Here is a 21,936-nt window from a genome sequence, read left to right as displayed (position 1 = left end):
TAACTTTAACTTTCAAATTCTTATTTGTTCGCTCCAGTAAGTGGAGCACTGAAAAAAGAAAACTGGAAAAGAGCTTTTTTTTTTTTTTTTTTTTTTTTTTTGACTTTCTGGGGAAAAAGTGGTAAAAATTTATTTAAATATTATTCCATGTAATGCACATGGAGACAAGACGGGACCTGGATTAATGACTGCTATAGGATGACTCAACACATAGGCTCATCAAAACCAGGTCTATATTTTCCTCAGTAAACATTTTGTCCTTTTCCTATCAAATACCTTTTCCTTATCTAAGCTGAAAGAGCAACCTTTCCTCCTGGTAGGCCTGACTGTTTCTAAATGCTTAACAAACATATGCAACCTTTTGTGGAATTGAAGTTCCATCACATTATGACTGGTTAGCAAAAGTAATTTACTTAAGAAGTTGCATAAATATAGCATATTTTGTGATAGCCTATTATTTCACCTCACTGGTGAAGACTGCATAAATTGAAAATGTTTAGAGTACATACACTGTTAGTAGAAGTATGATATCCGTAAAGTTGAAGACGCTGACATACAGCAAAAATGGGCCAAGCCAAGTATCACATGTCAGAATGAAGCCAAAGGAAGGGGAAAAAAAATAAAGACAACAGAATAGATTAAGACAGGCATATTGTCATTTTACATATTATTAGAAAATTTGTTTTGATTTTTAAAAAGACAGGAGAGCAAATTGCTTATTTTCAATCTCATTCTTAAATTTTCAAAAGAAGTGTAGACTTGAGATCATTGTCAAGAGGAATATTCCATTGTGTAATCTTTCTTTACCTTTCTCAAAAGCTCTCCTTTTGGGTGTAAGTTTCTTTTGCTCTGAATAAACAGTCTGCGAGAAATTCAACAATATTAACTGAACTGTTAGTACATAATATAACTATTATATAATAGTAATAGAATTTTGAAACTTAGAGAAAGGTATGTCTCTCTAGGTGGGAAGAAAACATCTCTTTTTTTGCTCAGGGAAGTTTTAAGCAGCGTTAGCTCTTGATTCAAATTTCCCATTTTTTCAGGGACAAAGATCTGAAATCTTGAATCTATGGTTCCTAAAGGATAATAGGCACCATAAGAAAGCTTTGTAGATATGTCAAAATGTTTCTTATATTGAGGAATTTCTGCCATAAATATGCACATTGCAAATGAACACACTTTTTCTGCTGTGGGATTGACAAAGGTTTGCTATTGATTTTTACTTGTCCACAACCTAAAGAAGGTTGCTATTGCTGCCATCTCATCTCACAAAGACAAACCACAAACCTTTATATTTCCCACTTACCTTTCTCATTCACATAATAAATTTAAAATTTGACACTAAATAACAATGAGTATTCAATGTTCCACAAAGATCTACTCACATGATATATATAACTCAAAACATTTTGCACTCGTCATGAGTAGTATTTAATAAAATACTCAATTTCAACATAAAATCTAAGTTTGCCTATCATATTTTAGCAGTTATTTTAAAACCACTGCGTTAATAGTCAGCATCAGAATCAGTATGTATACATGAACATTTTCAGTAAGTTATGAAATCAGGAACAGTCTCGTCTTGCCATTACTATCTCAGTCTTATAGACAACGACAGTGTCATTACTATTCAGTTTTCTTTGATTTATATATTTTTAAAGAAATCAGTGCTATTTAATAATACATAATGTAACATTTAAATATATAATATGTATTTTTCTTCTCTATAAGAGAATTAAATATATTTTTTAAAAATGTAGTTTAGGTTAAATTCTGCTTTTTATCTATATATACTTAAAATATATATTCTTTTAATGAAAAGAGTTACATATTAAAAAACCGACTATGAACTGCAACTAATGTACTTACAAGCATCGCACGTTTTTCTTCATCTCCTTTTCTTTCTCTCTTCTCATTTTTTTTCCTGAATATCTCTTGTAGCTGCAAAACAAAACATTTTGTTCTTGTGTAGCATTCAGGCTATTTCACATGTATAACAATCATTAATTGCAATAAACATTACAAATAGTATTAAAATGTAGTTCTTCAGTAAAATATCAAGTAAAGACTAGTGCTCCAGTCACTTTTGTTCATATTCATGCTTTCATGTTCTTTTTGTTATCTTAACCGTCATAGAAAAAGGAAGAATTTTCTCCTCAAAATAAAGCTATTTGAGAGCACTATATTCAGAACTTATTATTCAATTTATATTTTAATCAATTGAGATCTGTACTGTTACTAAAAATGGGGAGTGATAGCCTTACTCTTTCACCACTTCCCAGCACAACCTGTGGCTATGTAGTCAGCTTGGTTTATTTAATTATTTATTATTATTAATTTCCAGTCAAATCAATTCTTACTATTACTGGCACAAGGGAGGAGTGGAAATACAAGCTGGGAGTGAAACATTCCCTTTCAGCAGCAATATAATATTGCTTAACAGGTTTTTTTCCAGGCTCTTTTAATGAAAATTTTAGTCTTGCAAAATACACCTTTCACAGATTTCTCTGTATTAGGAGCTTTAAACATAACTTACTTCTGAGACTACCTCAAATTCAAAATGTAAAACATTTTGAGAAATTCTTAAAAATACGTGTTTTTGAAAAATACAAAGTCTTCAGACTAAGGAATGGCTTGTTTATACTTATTTTTCTTTGTAATGTTCTATATTTTAAGAATTTTAAAGTAATTTATTCATATTTATTATAATATTAATAATCCTCCAAAATTAGAAGAAACAGTGACAAATCAGTATTTAATCTTCAAAGCAGACAGGGTAGTATCAACTACGATCCATCCATATCTCCACCAAGGAAATTCAACTTTTCAAAAACTGCATCTGAAAGTATTAAGCTAATATACATCCGATAGACTATAAAATATGATCAGTTGCTAATCTTAAAGAAGAGGCCAAAAAAACTCCACACACTATTCCTGATATATTTGCCTTATCTAGAACATGGTATTTTCAGAACCAAACATGGTGACATACCAACGGTTGTACCATAACTACACAATTGTGGCAGCTGTTTCAAAGTTATTTTACCTACCAAAGTCTGATAAAGCCCTGATGCTGCAATTACCTGCACACAGAGCTCTATAGGGATTTGAACGTGAAATGTCTGTGATAAACCTTGCAACCTTGCAAGCATGTTTTAAATTTCAGAATAACAAATTTCAGAGAAGGCAATTCATTAAGACAAAGGGATCACTACCCGCACAACAGCGGTATGATGGAAATGAAATATATAAATGCAGTATTTAGAGATCAAATAGCAAATGCATTTAGAAACCTCATTTTTTAAGAACTTCCAAAACTGACTACAGTGTTCTGGAATTTCCTGTAAGGCAAACACAGACTAGAATATTCTGTCATCAGGGTATCTCTTCTTGAGTGAAAGAATAATTTACTTTTTTTTTTTTTTTCGCCACTCTTCAAGCACAAATTCCTGTAACCTATTCTGACAAGGAAAGAGATTTGATAGGAGGGTTTTAGCTAAGATTGATGGCCTGGTATTAAACAGTTTGCAACTCAAAACTGTAGAAAAAAGAAAGGTAAATGAAGAGATAGAAGTAGAAAGAAAACACCTTGTGAAAAGTGAAGCAACAAGCCATCATAGAGAGAAAAGCGACAGTAAATGAAAAACCAAAAAAGATCTGAAAAAAGTAATGCATCCTTGTATATATTTCCCCAGCTACAGAAGCAAAGGGAGTAGGATTCTGTTGCACTCATCATTAAAGCACTTGCTAAACCTCTGGAAATGCATCTTTTGTTCAGAAAGAGCGCTATAGGATAGCGATGAGTAGAAAAGTGAACGTGAAAAGATCTGGGAGTACTTTTATAGGAACATTGTTTGAAATACAATAATGAGATTGACTGTTGAAAGCAGCAAAAACAAGATCTCCTGTAACAAGGGAACACAATCCTTCTGTTCCCTGACCTCATCCCTATGACATAAGCAAAGAGGAACTGTTTAAATTTCTAACAAGTAAAAAAACCCTATAGTTTAAATATTTAACAAAAAGAATCTAGAGAATTGCTTTGTTCAAGTGACAAAGTGAGGAAAGCTCTAGTGTGACAGATACTGTAATTCAGATTTGTAATGTAATAATACCTTGGATGCAACAAAAACGTTCAAGTTCTAGGTATCCTGCCGTTGTTCAAAAGCACATCAAAATTATTTAGCTGAACACCAATTTTGCTACCAAGAATATTCTCCTTAAAAGAATTATTGAACCTCAGCTTGCCAAATTGCTTCAGTGTATGGTCATGAAAATGTGTTTACAAATAGACAGTGCAGTGATTTGACAAAACAGGATTTAATGAGGGCCAAGCTAGATGCATATATAGTGTATTTTATTTCACTATAGATTTTGTCCAAAACAGAAGAAAATATTGACTGACATAATGTAACACTATTAATTCAGCTAGGATCATGACAAGAATGAATGACAAAGCAAAGCGGTCTCAAAGGAAAAATATTCTTTCATAAGTCCCCTCATCATTATGGCAATCAAATAACTCTGCTGACCACAGGTACAGCAATATTACTTCAATACTTTTTATTTGAAAATATAGAAGCAATTAAGAAGATTCATCTGAAAATTGGAATTAAATGTCAAAAAGAAAATCATATACAGTAAACACATGCACTATAATGAAGAGCTATTATTTACCACTTTATATGTTCTCATGAACACGGCATGATCATGAGTATGAATCTGGAAGAAGTAATGAATTTCAAGATTACATCAAAATATTCAGACTGAATACACATACCACCAAGAATTCCTTTTTGTCCACCATCTCATTGCCATCAGTATCGAACATGTTGAAAGCAATTCTAAAACCTGCATGAGGCTCTGCAAAAAAAAAAAAAAAAAGTCCTTCATTTGCTTAGAAAAAACAAGTATAGAACTAAGATATTATTTGGCATCTGTTTATAAAAGCTATATCCTTAACCAGTTTAAACTAGTACATTGGTGCACATAGAAAATGCAAATCATAACACTGATTTAATAATACTACCCATGTTATGGATATATTCAAGTTCATAAATTAGAGGAAATACCCAGTAGAAATACAACAGGAATTATCCAAAGAAGAAACACCTTGCAGTAATGGTTGGTTTGGTAGTAATGAGTGCTAACTTATAGACATGGGTTATAGAACCCATTTTATTTAACTTTTAATGGAAACACAGGAGTTTAACAGGACACTTCAAAAAACTTCTTGCTCCGCCTGATTCAGACCCCAGATCCAAACCATGTCTGAAGAAAATCCTAATGAATCCAACAGAAATACTTACTAATGAAAGACAAATAAAATACTTTGCTCTTTCCGGAAAAGCACCTCTTAAACTATCAAAAAAAAAAAAATGAATCAGGTTGTTTACTCTAGCCAAGCTTTTTCTACATTGGTTTCACAGGTGGTATAAGAAAAAGTATTTAATTGTTAGTGTTTTCTTATATAAACCAACACTTAGTTTGACACATCTTCTAAAATGAAAAATAGATACTGATGTAATTGTCACATTGACGTCTCCCACTATGCACTAATAGATGGAACAAAATAGTAATAATATATATGTTTTTTTTCCCCATAAAATTCAATGTCCTTTATGGACTTCATTAAATTCAACCAAATGTTTTACAGGAATTTCAAATAACAAAATAAAGATAATCTCTTAACTAGAGTTCAGCTGAAAGGTATGGATGAACTTTCACAACACTCAGTAAAAGGTGTTTCAGATAAGAAAGCACTTAAAACATAACACAAGATTTTAGTAGGACAGGAGAGGTTCAAATGGACACAGAGATGCATGATTCAATTTTCTCCATATTGGGCTAAGCTGCAGAGAAGAAAAGAATATTCTGATTGATGTACAGGAATACATTTGGTGCTTATAAATTGTAAGGAGTTGTCCCCCTCCCCGTTCCCAAATACTTACTTGTTAAAATACATAAGAGGAACAAATATTCTGTGTAAGATATCACACCTGAAGACAAAAAATGGTATATCATATTAGGTTTATTTTGTCTTCCCTTCCTAAATTTGCAAATATCAGATATATGTATTAGAAGGAGCATTATTGTACATGTGGATATGTATAATATTTATATTAAAACTCTTACATAATGAACGTGTACATTTTGTTAAATACTTTAAAGGTCTCTTAAGGACATTTGTATTACCTATTCTATACTCATAAGACCTATAAGGAATACATTCTACACTAATTAATTCAGACCAAAAGTTTTTTAAAAAAATCCAGCCACACCTTTGGATGTTTAAATCTCTTTTAAAATTCAACTTAACGCTAGATAGAGTACATGACAATCTATGTAATAGTCACTTGAATATTTTTCATTAAAACAAATACAAAATTAAAACTCTAACATTATGTCATTCATGTGGATTTTACAGTTACTGAATATATTCTATATTGATACTTCCCAACACTGCCACAATAAGAAACTTTGGTATTTTTCATTGACACTTTACAGTAAAAAAAGTTCCAAATTAATTGTATCTTGAAATATTCAAGAAGGACTTCCTGTCATCTTCTCTGATTTGTGGATAGATTTTCTGTTTTCAGGAATGGCTGAAAAAAATCACCTCAAGTACTCAATCATCTGCATTCTCTAATAACAAAATGATGCGCCAAACACCCGGCTTGAACCACTATGCCAAAATGTGTCCATGCATGCTTGGGGGCCTCCGCAAAAGTTGGTTCCTGCACAATTCTTGTTTCACCCACTGATCTCGTATTCAAAGAATATGCTGCTAGAGCTTCTTCTACTCCTTCCAGCCTATTAATATCAAATGTAAGGCAAAGCCATTGGGGAAAAAGAACAGCTTTTTTGACATCAGCAGCTGCTTCCTACTTTTTCTTCTGCATACTGATAAAATTAAAATTAATCCAAAACATTGCAACTGTGATTTCACAAAAGCCTGACTCATGACTTCCACATTTCACACACAGCAACAATTTGCAGCTCTCATAACTTAAAAACAAAGGACATAAAATAGATTTAAGAAAAAAAATCTTGATGTTGGAATGAATGTCTTCATACATTCTCCAAAGTCACTCTCAGCAGCCATTCACTGTATCACTTTATTAAGGACATCAAAAAGAAAAAAAGAAAGAAGTCTCATCCATATTACTCTTGGACACCACTGTACAAATATCTCCCCCAAACTTATATCATATAGCAGTCCTCCCTAAATGCTAATCATCCTGAAAGAGGAGTGCCTTCCTGGGAATATTATCTCCCATCCTCAAACATAAAAGAACATAGTAACAACCTCAGAGATCTCCACACGTATCACGGAGATAGACTACAAAGACAAAACAAAACAACAACAACATAAAGAAGAGTTAACTAGACTATCATGAGAACCAAATAACACACTTGAAAGAATCATTAAAAATGCACAATATTTACTAACTGAAACTTTGCCTTCCAAGCTTCCATTTGATTCACAAAGGTATTTTCCCATCTTTTGATGCTAGACTGAGTTTAAGTCTTTAGACCTAAGCTTCTACTTCTGCTACTAAATCTAGTCAGGAAGGATATTAAATACTTTTAATGCCACCTTAAGCACTGCACACTGAATATCAGCAATTCATGATTAAATGTAGGCATTTAAATAACACATCTTATGCTTTGTATCTTTTACATTCTATACAGCATCATGCAGAAAGTCTATTTCAAAGCCCTACTTGAGTCTGTTTGGACAAGCAGATTTCAAGAGATCAGATACCTCAGAGGTTTTGATACAAAGATGTAAAACATCTTTAATAGCCAGTCAATAAATATAAAAAGAATGTATTTTAGAGTTTGTTTGATGACACCTTGTTTGTCGTAAAAATGAGGAAGGAAGTGCAATTGTCAAGTAGTGTGTCACAGGTATGAAGAAAGCAATATAAAAGGCCTTGAAAGCATTCCCTCCTTTTGTTTGTACTGCTATATTGCAGCTATAGACAGACAGCTCTGGCTGATTGCTCTGAGCATGATGGGAGAAATGCTCTGAAATGACAACTGCACAGAAAGAAAAGCTTACATGAAGATCAAAAAGGAGAAGTCACTTGCATGTAAATAAGACCCCATGGCAGCTGGCATAAATCTGTATAGCTCAACTGATTTAAATGAATCCATGGCAAAATAAATTGACTGAGGTATTTGCTACTTCGCTCCATATTAAAATATGTATGTTTTAAAGAAAATGATTAAATAAATCAATCTATTTTGGTAAGTGTCATGCACTAAACAAACACCAGATTATAAGGAAGGAGACTTTAATTCTATTCCTATTCCTGTCACTGGCTAACTGAATGACTTTATGAAAGATCCAACATCTCTTTGTACATTATCTGTAAAATGCGATAATGGAACTGAATTATTTTGTAAAGCATGCTGAAAAGCTCTGCAAGTGCTGAAGTTTATAATAATTACCAGCTTATTGGACCAGTTTGAATCCTCTGAATTCTATAAATTTCTGTAGAATTTCATTGGCAGAAAACTGGAGTAAGATATTTTTGAATCAAGACTACGTGTTGGAGATATTTTACTACAGACTTAATGAGTGTAACATCTGGATATGCGGTTTTCTTTCAATAGATAATGATTTAACAGATGTTGAGGCCGAATTTTTAAAGTAACTAATGTTTCAAGAGTCAGCTGTTTTGACTGGATAGACAGCAACCCAGACTAGGGAACACAACGATTTGCCAGGCAAAGAGGTGTGCCAGTTTCCACGCCTCTCTAGAGAGAACTGCTGCTTACTATCTTTATTTATTATTACTTACAAATTGTAATTTTCAGCTGTATTTGAATTCGACTCACTGAATTAAATGCACAAGTCTGATTTAAATTTGGTTGTTGGCAGGAATATTATAAATATCTATAAAGCAACTTTACTTAAAGCAATTATTTGTGGCTGCTTGTTTTAAGTGCATGCGGCTTCTTAAGGGGAAGAAGAAAAAGAAAAAAGGATGAGATCTGGAGCTTTTCTCCTACCAAAGAACATTTTGTATAGTTGGAAATTTTAAAAGTTATCAAAACTCAGATCTGTAGACTTTAAAGGGATGTATAGGTTTTCTGAAACTGCCTCTTAGTATTGTGAAGAAAGCATTTCTTCAGGCTAGCTGAAAGCACTAACTTTTTATTTTTTGAAGACAGGACTCAGACTATAAGTAAAAGTTTTTTTAGCCACAATAAGAATAATACATGTAATAATTTGTTTCAGAAAAATAAATTCTCATCCCTCACCTTTCTCATTAAGATTACGGAAGAGTTTAGATGATCCTTTCCAAACTGGTGGTGTCTCCATAAGTATTTGATTCAGTTCCTTAAAAAAAAAAAAAAACTGAATACTTAAGACAGTATCTAATTATTAGTAAATGCCACGAAATCAAGATGAAAGACAAGCAACTGTATGCAAATCTGTACTAGTTAAATTAACTACAGTTCATCACAATCACTTTTGAAGTGCTCCAACACATACATATATTTTGCATGTATGATTAGTCTGTGAATTGCTTATCTGAGCAAATCTGCATAGATACTAAGTGTCTGCAGAATTGGAGGCACATAATATATTTGCTGCTGAAATAATTCACTGCTGCCCATGTTCACTGAAGCCAAGAAAAAGTCCCCATTGGGCTTTTCATTTCAGTAAGATTTTGATACAAGCTCTAAGTAACTTTTCTTTTAAAACACAGTCTGAGCTAAGGCAAATTTCACCAGTGAACAAAAACATACTTTACTTTCAATGCAGGAATACAGATTACAGTCCTCTTGTATTGCAAAAAAAAAAAAGAAAAAAAAAGAAAAAAAAAAACTTTTATCAGAGTCAGTAAAGAGAAAATAGACAAAGCTGCTCACCCATTTGTGAGATGCTGGAGTAAAATTTAACATGACAAAATAAAGGAATTAAAGTCTTAGTATTTTAATAAAGATGAAAAGTCCCATCTTTCTTCTGTGACTGCAAGTTTACATCATAAAAGAAAGTAACTGTAGCAAAATCTGTGGTTGTAAAATAGCATAAAGAGGTTATTGCCCACCTGCTTTGAAAGGGATCTCCACTTTTTAGCATCTGCAACCAAGGATAAAAAGTTATTAATACACAGAATTCAGTTATGCCAATGTGATATCATAAAAACAGATGACCTTTGTACTCAGTGTTTTGTAGCCAGAGATGGGTTTTTACCTTGCCTACTTCACAAGACAGATCTCCAACCAATATAATCTGGCTCCAAGTAATTCACTTCATTTTATTTATGTTACTAAAAAAAAGATTAGTTTAATATATACCTAGATTCCTAACTTCAAAGAAACATTTAAAATGTATAGTTTTAAAAATCAAACTCCAGTTAGAGAAAATACTTTCCATCTCCAAAATGCACCATTACAATACTAAATAGAAAATGGAGAGAATTCAGGTTAATCAATTGTATTAATACCCTGAAACTGTTATTTTGTAGTAATAGTACTACAATCCCAATTGTAGGGTAGACCTGGATTCCAGTGCCTTCTTCAGGGAATACTCAAACCTTTAAAAGCAAATAGAGAAAAATCCTTGAAACTACATCTGAAGCTAAGACTTCTTTCAGCCATTCCTAGTCACTCCGGGATTCACATTGCCATTTAACAGCCTCTCTCAAGCTCAAGTTTTTAAAATCAATTTTAACAGAGAGCTGGAGAGAACCTCCAGTTCAGAATAACCTATGAACTGGTAATTAAAACTGAAATTTGATAAAAGACTAACACTGAGTAAATGTTTTCTTCCTAAACCCTTGAATGACAGAATCTGGGAGTTGGGTTGCGAAATTCTGTGATTTGACATCAGTTGTCCAAAACCACTCAGCAATTCAAGACTTGAAGTTAATCACCACCCTCTCAAAACGTACTTTTACACAGATTCAGTATTAAACGTATCAATGTACTGTGAATCTCAGATAGCGAGGTGGCAAGTTTACAACTCATAGTTACAAAAAGATTTCTTATTATTAATAAAAAATTATTATCAAAAATTTCTTGGTCAAATCTGTGACGTTTTTGATTGATAACAGCTCATTTTTATAAAGCAGAACACCTTGAGGTACTACAAATCCCTTCCTCGTAATGGATTTCCTATTTCGTTAAACAGCGATCAAGATACAGAAGCTACATACGATGGTCATTCATTAGTTCATGTAAACTTGCTGAAATTTCAGTTTTACACTTGAAGTGCTACTGAACCCCTCCTTCCCCCATGACTAAGTGAGGTTACATGAAGTAACATCATATGAGCTAGCATATTTCCATATACATTTCATTTTAATATTTTTAAATGCAAATTATAGTCTTGTCTCAAAATACTAAAATAAAACACTACAGAACAACCTCCTCTGTGATACAGATTGACTTGTATTTATGCCTATTACAAAAAAAGTACCAAGCAAATAAATATATCTAACTTTCCAATCAGATGATTTTCCATTCATAAATATATATATCTTTCTAGACAAATAAGTGAAGTTTTAAATGTGAAGTTTTAACGCTAAGCATTAAACAGAAATGTTTATAGTTAGCCAAACTAGAGCTAAAGAGAACAAAATATATTCCCTCTTTTTTAATCGGCTTTCTGAAAATAAACATTTATTCAGATGATAAAAATGTAATTTTTAATAGTCATGCATAATTTCCCTAAATGAAATCCTGTATGATAAAGACAGGAGAATAAAGTTAACCATAGTGCTTATTTTTTTTATAATGACTGCCTGGGGTCAAAAGTTACATTTCATAAAAGAAAATATACTTTTGCCATTATTAGTTAGTGTTTAATCAAAAGGAAGTGAACACCCTCTCAAGTTTGTAGGGTTTAAAAGATTTCCAGACTAAATCAATCACAAGAGACGCATTCATTCTATCAGAAATCTCAACTAGGTCTAGTATTATTAGCTTTTCTGTAAAGCAGAGGTAAAGAGCTACTATCATTACTCTTCAAAGGGCATTTTTGCTTTCTGACAAAACTCAAGTCTTCATCCATTAAAAAAAAATCCAAGTGTCTGTTCTTTTTCTACAAGATAGTTACTATAGTACATCAGCCTGCATAGACCCAGTTAGACCCAAATAACTACATTTTAAAACAAAACCAAAATGATTATAAAAATCACAATATAATGTTGAGCATTTATTTCATTCAAAAAAAAAAAAAAAAAAAAGTTTTCCTTAAACATACTAACTGCAATAGAGCAAGACGGAAAATTAAGACTTGCCCAAACTGACAAAGCAGTACTTTGACCAAGCTGCAGTACAAAGATGAAAACTAACACATTCAGAGACCAGAAGTTCGATGTGGTAATATCTGCAAGTCATTTACTTTATCTATTACTTCCTGTCAGCCTTCTGCCTAACATGTTTTTAAAGCGTCCCAGACAACATGACTTTCACCATAACAAAGTCATCCGCTTCTATTTAGCTTATACCACATTCGCTACCCCTGAATATAACTATCTCCGCCATCTAGTCTAAAATTAGAAGACATCCAGGTTAGTTTTACCTCTGGTCTCAGAGATTAATGAAGTGAACCAGAAGGATTTTGATACAAACAAGGTTCACTATTCTGAATTCGGAAAGTTTCCTGACTCTTCTAACTCCAGATATCTTCCTCATTTGAGTGGAATCCTCATGAGCTTAACGTTAGACCTGAATAAGCGCAGGTCGCCTACTTTTCAGCCAGATTATCAGGGCTGGTGAATTAATGAAGACCTGACACTACACTTGTGCAACTGAAGTCAGCAGACTTCTTCCATAAGAAAATCAAGCACTAATGATGCTGTGAGGCTGAAATCTTGGTGGTTTAGATAAAAGTGAAGCAGCAGTTTGCTTACTCTACTACAACACAGAACTGCCTAGAGTCTAATATTTTCTTCTCAAGTTCTGACTGTTTCCCCCCTCTCTCTCTCTCCTCCTCGCCTTCTCCCCTCCCCAACCTGAATTCAGAGAGATCTGGACAGGCTGGAGAGTTGGATGGAGAAGAACCTCATAAAGTTCAACAAGGGCAAGTGCAGGGTCCTGCACCTAGGGAGGAATAACCCCATATACCAGTACAAGCTGGGGGCTGACCTTCTGGAAAGCAGCTCTGCAGAGAAGGATGAAGGACCTGGGAGTTCTGGTGGACAACAAGCTGACCATGAGCCTGCAATGTGCCCTCATGGTCAATGGTATCCTGGGGCATTAGGAATAGTGTTACCAGCAGGTCAAGGGAGGTGATTCTGCCCCTCTCCTCAGCCCTGGGGAGGCCTCATCTCGAGTCCTGTGTCCAGTTCTGGGCTCCCCACTACAAGAGAGACATGGAGCTACTGGAGAGAGTCCAGTGTAGGGCTACAAAGATGATCAGAGGGCTGGAGCATCTGCCCTACGAGGAACGGCTGCGAGAGCTGGGCCTCTTCAGCCTGGGGAAGAGAAGACTGAGGGGGGATCTTATCAATGGGGATAAGTACCTGAAGGGAGGGTGTCAAGGGGACGGGGACAAACTCTTTTCAGTTGTCCCCTGTGACAGGACAAGAAGCAATGGGCAGAAACTGAAGCACAGGAAGCTAACTGTATACACCTGGATACTATTAAAAATTAAATTCTGGAAGACTATCTTTTCACTACAAACAAACAGAAGTAGTAACCAAAAGCAAATGAAAAAAAAAATAACATACATCACTACCATTTTCCCTAGCACTTTTATCAATACAAAAGGCCTGCTTACGTTTGGGTTCATCATTTGTAACAGCCTGAATGAAGTCATATGGAGTCATATACAGCTGTCCTTCAAATTCTAAACTGGCAAACCTACGAAATCGCTGCTCCCGAGGAGTTGCATAAAGGTGCAAATCTTCAAGGTCTGATGCGTTTTCTGTAACCTTCAAAGACAGAAGAAAACAATTTTAACGTATGAAAAGGTATTGTTTTACAATTGACACTGCCATTCACTGCAAGAAAATTGCAAACATAAAGGTGATAATCAGTAAAGTCAAATGCATCCAGGTATTTTTGTATGTTAAAAGCTAAAGACTACAATCAGGATTTCACTGCTATCATTTTCAGTCTTCTGTAATCTTAGCAATAAACCTTCACGCATGAAAACTGTTGAGACTAGTCTTGCTCATGAGCCATATAAAAAGGGTAACTTCAACTTGAGAAAGACCATGTAACTTTAGCAGTCAGACTAAAGTCATTACTCAGTTAAAATTATTTCAATTGCCTGAAATTTAAAGAAAAGGGGAATATAATACTTTTTTGGTATTGCTTCTTAGCATAGAGCATAGCTGTTCACAACAGCAGACAAGAGAACCTCCATAATATGCTCCAGTGTAAACCTTTCAAGGATACTGCTGTTTCAAGTACCTAACGCAATCAAAGCTACCATACTTGGGAGAACAAGAGAGGAGAACAGTAGAATTACTCATCCAGAGTTACAGAATTATTATATGGCATTAGATTCACACAACTCATTAGAGTATATAAATACCAGGAGTATCTGGTGTATCTACCACCTGACTAATCTATACATAAACTTATTAACATAAAATCGTGTTATAAATTATTACATTGTTGTGTTACACTGTCAAGTCTTATAATAAAAAGCATGCTACCACTAACTGAAAAGCTCTTTTATCTCCATAACCAACCAAGCTTCTTTGGAATCAGTATCTTCAAGGATATAAATTATTACATTGTTGTGTTACACTGTCAAGTCTTATAATAAAAAGCATGCTACCACTAACTGAAAAGCTCTTTTATCTCCATAACCAACCAAGCTTCTTTGGAATCAGTATCTTCAAGGATATATAAGTATCCTAAACTTTGCCCTTCAGAAATGAAAAAATCAAAACCTAACAGTTTCACAAAAGGAAGAATAATGATGTAGCTAACTTTTTCCACTATACTGAAACAGGAATGCAATATTTTATCAATGAAACTGTCCATACTGCCATTGTCCTCACTACTGCCATTTCACCTCTGTCTCAAAAATTCATTTGGTGTCAAAACAAACTATTTAAAGACAACAAGCAGCAGATCAGTAACTAGTGCCTATTTTAACAGTTCAGAAAACAGTCAGATGTAGTTTGTTTTTACAGAGGCATCTAAACACAAAGAGAACAAGTTGGGAGATGTTTACAATTAGTCTACTGAGAGATAATAGTCCTAAACTACAATTGGAAATTGGTTTTCAATCCCCTTTTTAAGAACAGGGTTCAGATTTCAGTGATTAGAAGAAAAGGCAAATCTATATGAGGTAGTCAAAACGTAGGTTCACTTATTTCCTGTTTTCCATACAGCAAACAGTGCTCTGAAAAATTAACACGAGTAACATTAGTGCAGTGAAACAAAAGTGTCGTGGCCTTAGCTGTAACTAAGAGTTCAAATTACATTTGTAGAATAGACATATCAAAAATGAATGTGTCACTTTCTATTAGGAAAAAAAATCAAAACCCCTACATATATCTAACAATGTAACAAAACCCCTCCCAAATTCTTGATTCTATAATATGAACTGTAATACCTTCAGGTACTTGCAGGATATCATACCACACTTCTAGAAAGGCAATGACTACTGACTACATAGTTCTTTTTCTGCACTGAGTCTAATAATAGCTTCAATTTGTCTTAAAAAAAATCCTAGTTAGTTTAAAAGGAGAACCCTTTGTTCTGATAGTGTTATTTTTTTAGGTAGATAAATTTCTGGATCCTTCCCACAAGCACAGTATTTGTTCCAGAACTTAAGCCACGGGAACTTGTATGATAATGGGGAGGAAAAAACAACAACAACAACAAACCCAATTCCCCCTAAAAACCCAACTTTTCTTTTTTTTCTTTTTTTTTAAGCAGTAGGGTGCATCTATTTCAGGTTTAACTAATGGAGAAACTCTAGGAATTAATGGGGAACCTTAAGCATAATTTTATTCTATAAAAATATCATATTTATTTTGAATTTTATGGTTTCATGTAAAAGAATCAAAAAAAGCTGTTTCTACTAAATATCTAACATGAATTAAAACAAGCATATACGGGACTGAATTTACTATAGTAGATCACTGGTCTCATATAAAAGTGTCCAAATCAGAGCTAGGCAAGATCAGGTGGCAGAAGACTCCACATATACACATATAAATGGGGAAATATAACTGCCTTTTGGGAATAATATTACTTCTAGTCCAAATTTCTTGTCCAAAGTTTTCCTCCTTCTACTACTGCTTATCAATTCATGAAACATACAGTAACTCTCTTTCATAACATCTTTAATTATTAGGAATTAACTAATATATTAAAAAAACAATATATTCTAAAACATGACCTCAACCCATACCACTTCGTGCACTCATTTAAGGAATTCTTCCTAGTATGTAATTATGAAATATTTTTATTTCTCCCCAATATTAGCAGATGATAATACACAGAGGCAGCTAGGAGAATTTTAGGGGCTCCATAACCTGCTCCCCTTTGATTTAGTTTGCACTCACGCTCAAGTGCAGCAACCACTGTAGCAGTACTAGTATCAAATCTAACAGACGCATCAACGCACAGAGAAAGTAGGTGGTGAATACCTCAGGGAAAGCAGTGCTGATGGAGTAGTGAGTAGGATTCACTAAGATTCTGATTTCTATTTGAAGTTTTACGAGCTTACCCAGACTAAATCTCTCAGTAATTATCAGCAATCTTCAAAAACTTTCATGAAAGTACATCTCTCTGACAAACAAAAGAGGGGAGTTTTTTTATACTTCTGCTTACTAATCCTGTTGGCAATCCTGTCTACTAATTACAATGCTCTTGTATCACGTTATAGCTCTCTGCCTTTTAAAAACTGGCTGTGGCCATTTCCCTCAAGCCGAATGTCACGAATCTTCCAAAAGCAGTATTGTGGGAAATTTATGAGTAGCAGGTTAGTATCATCTGCATACGTATACTGATCTACTTACAGGGTTAACAGAACTTTTAGGGAAAAAAATATAGCCCTACAGCTAAAACCACAAATCTAGCTGATATCTGTAATTCCCATCCTTTCAACTTCACAAGTAAAGAAACAAAAGTGGTAAGTCTTAGGTTCATCATTCATAGAGATTTTATTATCGTTTCTGTGTTCCCACAAAAATCTAAGCTTGTAATGTGGCCATCAAACAGCTCACAGTTACTATCCCCCTACCCCTTCCTCTCTCAGCCTCTGCTCCCGCGCTGCTCTGCATTTCCCTGACACCTCACCGTGCACCTGCAGAGGCGTCGCGGGGGAACTGACCCCACGGTGCCATTTTAGGGTGTCGTTATGTACAGACTTGGCTTCCATCTACCTTCTCCAAAACCAAAAACAGAAAACACGTGGCTCTTGTGAGCTTGCTTTATTTCAGCTGACAAGAAAAACAAACAGATCTTGGCCTATTTTCTTGCTGTTCTTAGAACTCCGTAACACAGAAATACATGTGCATATACTCTTACCTAATTCTCACATAGTCAGGATATTTTAAAACAATTTCAAAATAGATTAGACGAATTCAGCACTTGTACATAAACCACCACCATGCAAATGAAACATTTAGAAGGAAATATTTTCCAGAAGCAAGAGCATTCTTATGTCAGTTTATCAAAACATGGAAAATAAAAATTCAATTGAAGACCAAATAGTAACGTGGCAGGAAACTTTATGAAGAGCCTAAAAGATCTGGAAAAAGGCCTACAAAGTTTCAAAGTTATTACATGCAAACAAAATTATAATGATGATAGTTCTTTCTAACTAACGTAATGTATTTTAAGGACTTAATGTAATTCCTCAAAATCACTTTCTAGAAGTACTTCATTTACAGAAGGCAGTCTAGAGCTGCATCTTTATTACAGACAGGTGACATTTTTAAGTCAATCAACTGAAAGCATTCCTTGTAGCACTTCTTTTACACAGACAGCCCCGCTGTGTAACAACACTGTCCTCTCTTACACAGCTTGGATTTTTTGCCCTATAGTTGGCTAAATTCCAAATGTCACAGTGATTTTTCTTTGACAAATGTAATGTGGCCATCAAACAGCTCACAGCTAAAACACATATAAAACACTTCCGAGTTTGTAACTTCATGATAAATAACATCCTTCCTAATTCATTTATGAATTATTTTCTCCCTTACTTCACAGAAAACTTGAGGGAAGCAAGTTTATGCTTTCTACCAAGCAAAACTACTGTTTAAAACTCATTCCTGTTTGGGCTTCATCCCTAGCACACCGTGTCAAACTGCAGAGATAACTCAGAACCCTGAAAGTCAAGTGTTCTTTCTGACCAAAGGATTTCAATGTGCCACCCAACTTCCTTGAAGCATTTCTGGTCTTGTATTTGTCTTACTAGCAGTTTTGCCTCAGAGATATGGTTTGGCTGAATTTGATATAACAAACTAATCTGTAGTTAAATCCATGCAGTAATGCTGCATTGCCTTAAGATGACTTAACATAAGCGAAGAGCATGCAGTAATTATGTCCTCTAAAACTATTTAAAAATACCAGTAAGTAGTAACGCTATGGATCAGGTTCAATGGAAACAAGGTGCACAGTGGGAAATGACATCATTATCCTTCCTGTTAAAAAACACAAAAGAAACGTTCCTTGTCAAGTATTAGTCTCATATTACAATAGGTCAGTAATTCAGAAATTTTACTCTGTGGTAAAAGATCTAGTTTTCCCATGGAGATAAACTGAAATGCCATATGCAGGATTTGCTGTTTGAAAAGTTGGAAAACTGAAGCCTACAAGCTGATAAAGCTCTTCAGAAGTAACCAGACAGAATCAATTGTGAAAAGCCAGAACAATACTGCAAATTTCAGCCTGTAAGAATATCTACAAATAACACAAAATATTTTATAAAATAAATAGGTAAAAATGCATTGTGTGTGCAAGTGTATATGAGGCATTAACCTCCAACAGTATCACATAAAACAAAACTTTACAGTGTTCCAATTCAAATCAGTGTTCTTTTACTTTTTCCAGCTGATACAGAGGTAAGACTATTTTGGCTAAATAAGCCAACATTTATTGCTAAAAGTACCTTTTGCTTGCAGTCAAAGGTATGTTATGTTACAGCAGTTTAATCTTTAAGAAAGTGAGTTTCTTTGAATTTTTCCTTGCAAAGTAATCTGTCTTGCATCAATGAGAATCTGTGAAAATTATTAAAATAAAAAGGTTTTCAAAGCAATGCTGTTCCTTACTTCCTTCGTTTATATTTGACTTCAGGCTTATTTAATATGCTCCCATGTAGATAAAAGTAGCACAATTTTGTCTTCATGTTGGGTGGCCAAAAGGTTAAACGTCAAGTTCCCAGTGTGGGAAAATCCCAACGCAGACAAAACTGTTTTGATGCTTAGTGAAGTTACATTTCCAGCAGACTACCCAGATGTAGCACAGCCAACAACTCTGTTAGTAGATCTCTCTTTACTGAGATAAGGAGATTATTTTATTAAAATATTTACAAGCATAGGGGGCTGAAACATATTTTAAATGCTGTAAAAGGGGCCTTGTTCAAATACCATTCCCTTACCGGAAATCTGGTAAATTCAGGGTAAAAACATTTACCTATAATTACAGCTATTCTAGAAATCCTCCAAAATAAATATTACTCTACAATATTCTCCAATGGTCTTTCTTACATTGGTTTCACATGGAAGTTACTTAACCTCTAGCAGTTCTTCAAGAAGCTTCAGTCAGTATGTACATTATGCTATACCAGTCCATATGCTTCACTGCGAGGAAGACTAAAATATATCAGTAGCTGGATCTGTTAGCCACAGACATGTGTCATCTTCTTCCAGTATCTTGAAGAACACAGAGTGACTGCTGGAAGGTAAACATTCCTTTCCCTTCAGCTGCATATCACCTTTGCTGTCACTACAGTTGGTTGGCAAGCAGCATCCTTCTCAGGATGACGACTGTGGACTTTCAGATATTACCAGCCAAAGTGCTAACCACTTTCCTACATTTGGCAACTGACCTGTTACATGAAAGGTACAATAATACTTGAGTAAAAAGGTTAGCTATGAACGATCCTTGTACAAATGATCCCTTTACACCAGTATCCTCTTTAAGTAGGCAGAAGAGCCTACTCCCTAGGGGAGCTCGCCTTACTTTTTGGAGTTAACATCTTCATTTCACAGAGCTGGAAATATATGATGTAATCCACTTAGAAATGTGCAGCTACAAATAAACTTGACCTTTTCAGTATTTTCACAAAGAGGCAGTTTGACAGTACTGCTGAGATCCTAGAATAAAACTCTAGAAACATCCAAAGTATGCAGCTTCCTTCTGGAAATAAACATGCCTTCAAGAAACTTGATGATAATTACCGTCTCCTCCTCCCTTCCGCTTTCCCCCTTTTAATTCCTAAATCACCTCTGAAGGAAACTATTCCCCAAGGATATTAAGTTAAAAGGAATGGAAATAGAGACATTGCATTCACTAATATATTAAAACAAGAATATAATTCTAGAAAAGATCTCTTTGCAGCACTAAATATGTCATTAATGGTATTTTTAACAGAAACTCCATAAACTGCAAGAGATGACAGTGGAAGCTTGGAAGAAAGGAACGTGAAAAAAAAGGAACTAAGGACAAACATTAATTCTCTTGAGGAATTTTGATGCTGCATTACTGATATGGCATAGTCTTCTAACATTGCTACAAATACGACACAGAGCTGTTGAGGCAAGGTAAAATACTTCATTAGTAGTATGTTGCATAAAACCTTCAGGCTCTGGGCCCTTCTTGGGTCAATTATGTCCTCCGTTGCCAGTACAGAGAATCTACTCCACATCAAATAACAGCTCTAAGAGTTTCCTGTTCCGCATCAGCATCTCCTAGACTTAAAAGGAGCTTTCTGTCAGAAGATCTCAACACCAAAACCTTCACATACAAAACCTGCAGGTCTGAGGGCAGAATTTGACTTTGGTGTCAAAGTGGTATGTGAAAGTGAACTGGGAATTAAAGGCTTTGCGGGTACTGGTAACAAATGCAATAGCAAAACAGTTGCTTTACTATGGCAGCCAAGATTTTGTTCCATGTAATCATATACAACCCCCAGGTCCTCAGGACTAGAACTATTCACAGAAAAGCATACGGGAAAAGGGAATCCTGTAGGGAGCTTAGGCCTAGCCTGCTGCTTTTGTAGCAGATCTTGCCCCCTACCTCAAGTGATAAAATATTTCGTCAAGTATTTTTTACACTGACCACATGAGATTTACTTGCTCAAAAAGTTTGCTAGGTCACTAACCCTGTGTTGGTGACATACATCAGAGCTTACTTGCCTTCTAGCAGAGCAGCTTCATGTTTACTTGTACATGAATTCACAATTATGCTACTCATCAAGTTTTTTATGGTATGAATTTCATAAAGTAGGAAGAAAGATCGGTACACCATTCAGACACCCCTTTGCTCTAGGAGACTCAAAACATTTTTTTCAATTATTTTGAAATGATATACCTCACCTCTGAACTGGCCAGGAATGTGAATGTCTCCTATCAACATCTGAGTAATCTTCAGCTTTAGGCCTAGAATCTAGAAACACTTTTGAAGTTTATTGGTTTATTACACAAAATATTAAGGCACCAGTAAAATACTAGATGCCATCAGTAAAAGAAAGCAACCAATTATCAAGGTAAATATTAAATATTTGTATTCTTAAGTATTCCATCACCACTGACGAGCACTATTTGGATTTGGTGATAGAATCTGAAGAGAAGTAACCTGTAGAAATACTAGTTGGGTCCAGTATGACTCCTGGATACCTTCACAGACCGTATGAACATTATCTGGAAGCAAGTGACCCACAAGAAGACAGTCACTCTTAGAAACAAACTCTAAAACAAACGAAAAAAAAAAAAAAAACAAAAAACTCCCCCCCCACACACTTTTTACTGTCTGCTGGAGCTGTCT

General features: G+C 34.6%; 1 protein-coding gene across 1 annotated transcript in view; it reads right to left on the bottom strand.

Moving 5' to 3' along the window:
* The window catches only part of MICU3 (mitochondrial calcium uptake family member 3), a 51,486-nt gene that overhangs the window by 26,101 nt on the left and 3,449 nt on the right, over positions 1-21,936 (bottom strand). The window contains exons 2-8 of the mRNA XM_062575628.1: positions 13,754-13,907; positions 10,074-10,105; positions 9,280-9,358; positions 5,955-6,002; positions 4,784-4,866; positions 1,873-1,944; positions 510-548 (exon numbers count right to left, since the gene is read on the bottom strand). Of these exons, the coding sequence (XP_062431612.1) occupies positions 510-548; positions 1,873-1,944; positions 4,784-4,866; positions 5,955-6,002; positions 9,280-9,358; positions 10,074-10,105; positions 13,754-13,907 (507 nt within the window). The remainder of the gene's footprint in view (positions 1-509; positions 549-1,872; positions 1,945-4,783; positions 4,867-5,954; positions 6,003-9,279; positions 9,359-10,073; positions 10,106-13,753; positions 13,908-21,936) is intronic.

The sequence above is a fragment of the Rhea pennata genome, chromosome 4 (genome assembly GCF_028389875.1).
Source record: "Rhea pennata isolate bPtePen1 chromosome 4, bPtePen1.pri, whole genome shotgun sequence".
NCBI lineage: Eukaryota > Metazoa > Chordata > Aves > Rheiformes > Rheidae > Rhea > Rhea pennata.
The sequence above is the reverse complement of the archived record's forward strand: the minus strand, read 5'-3'. Positions and strand labels throughout refer to the sequence as shown.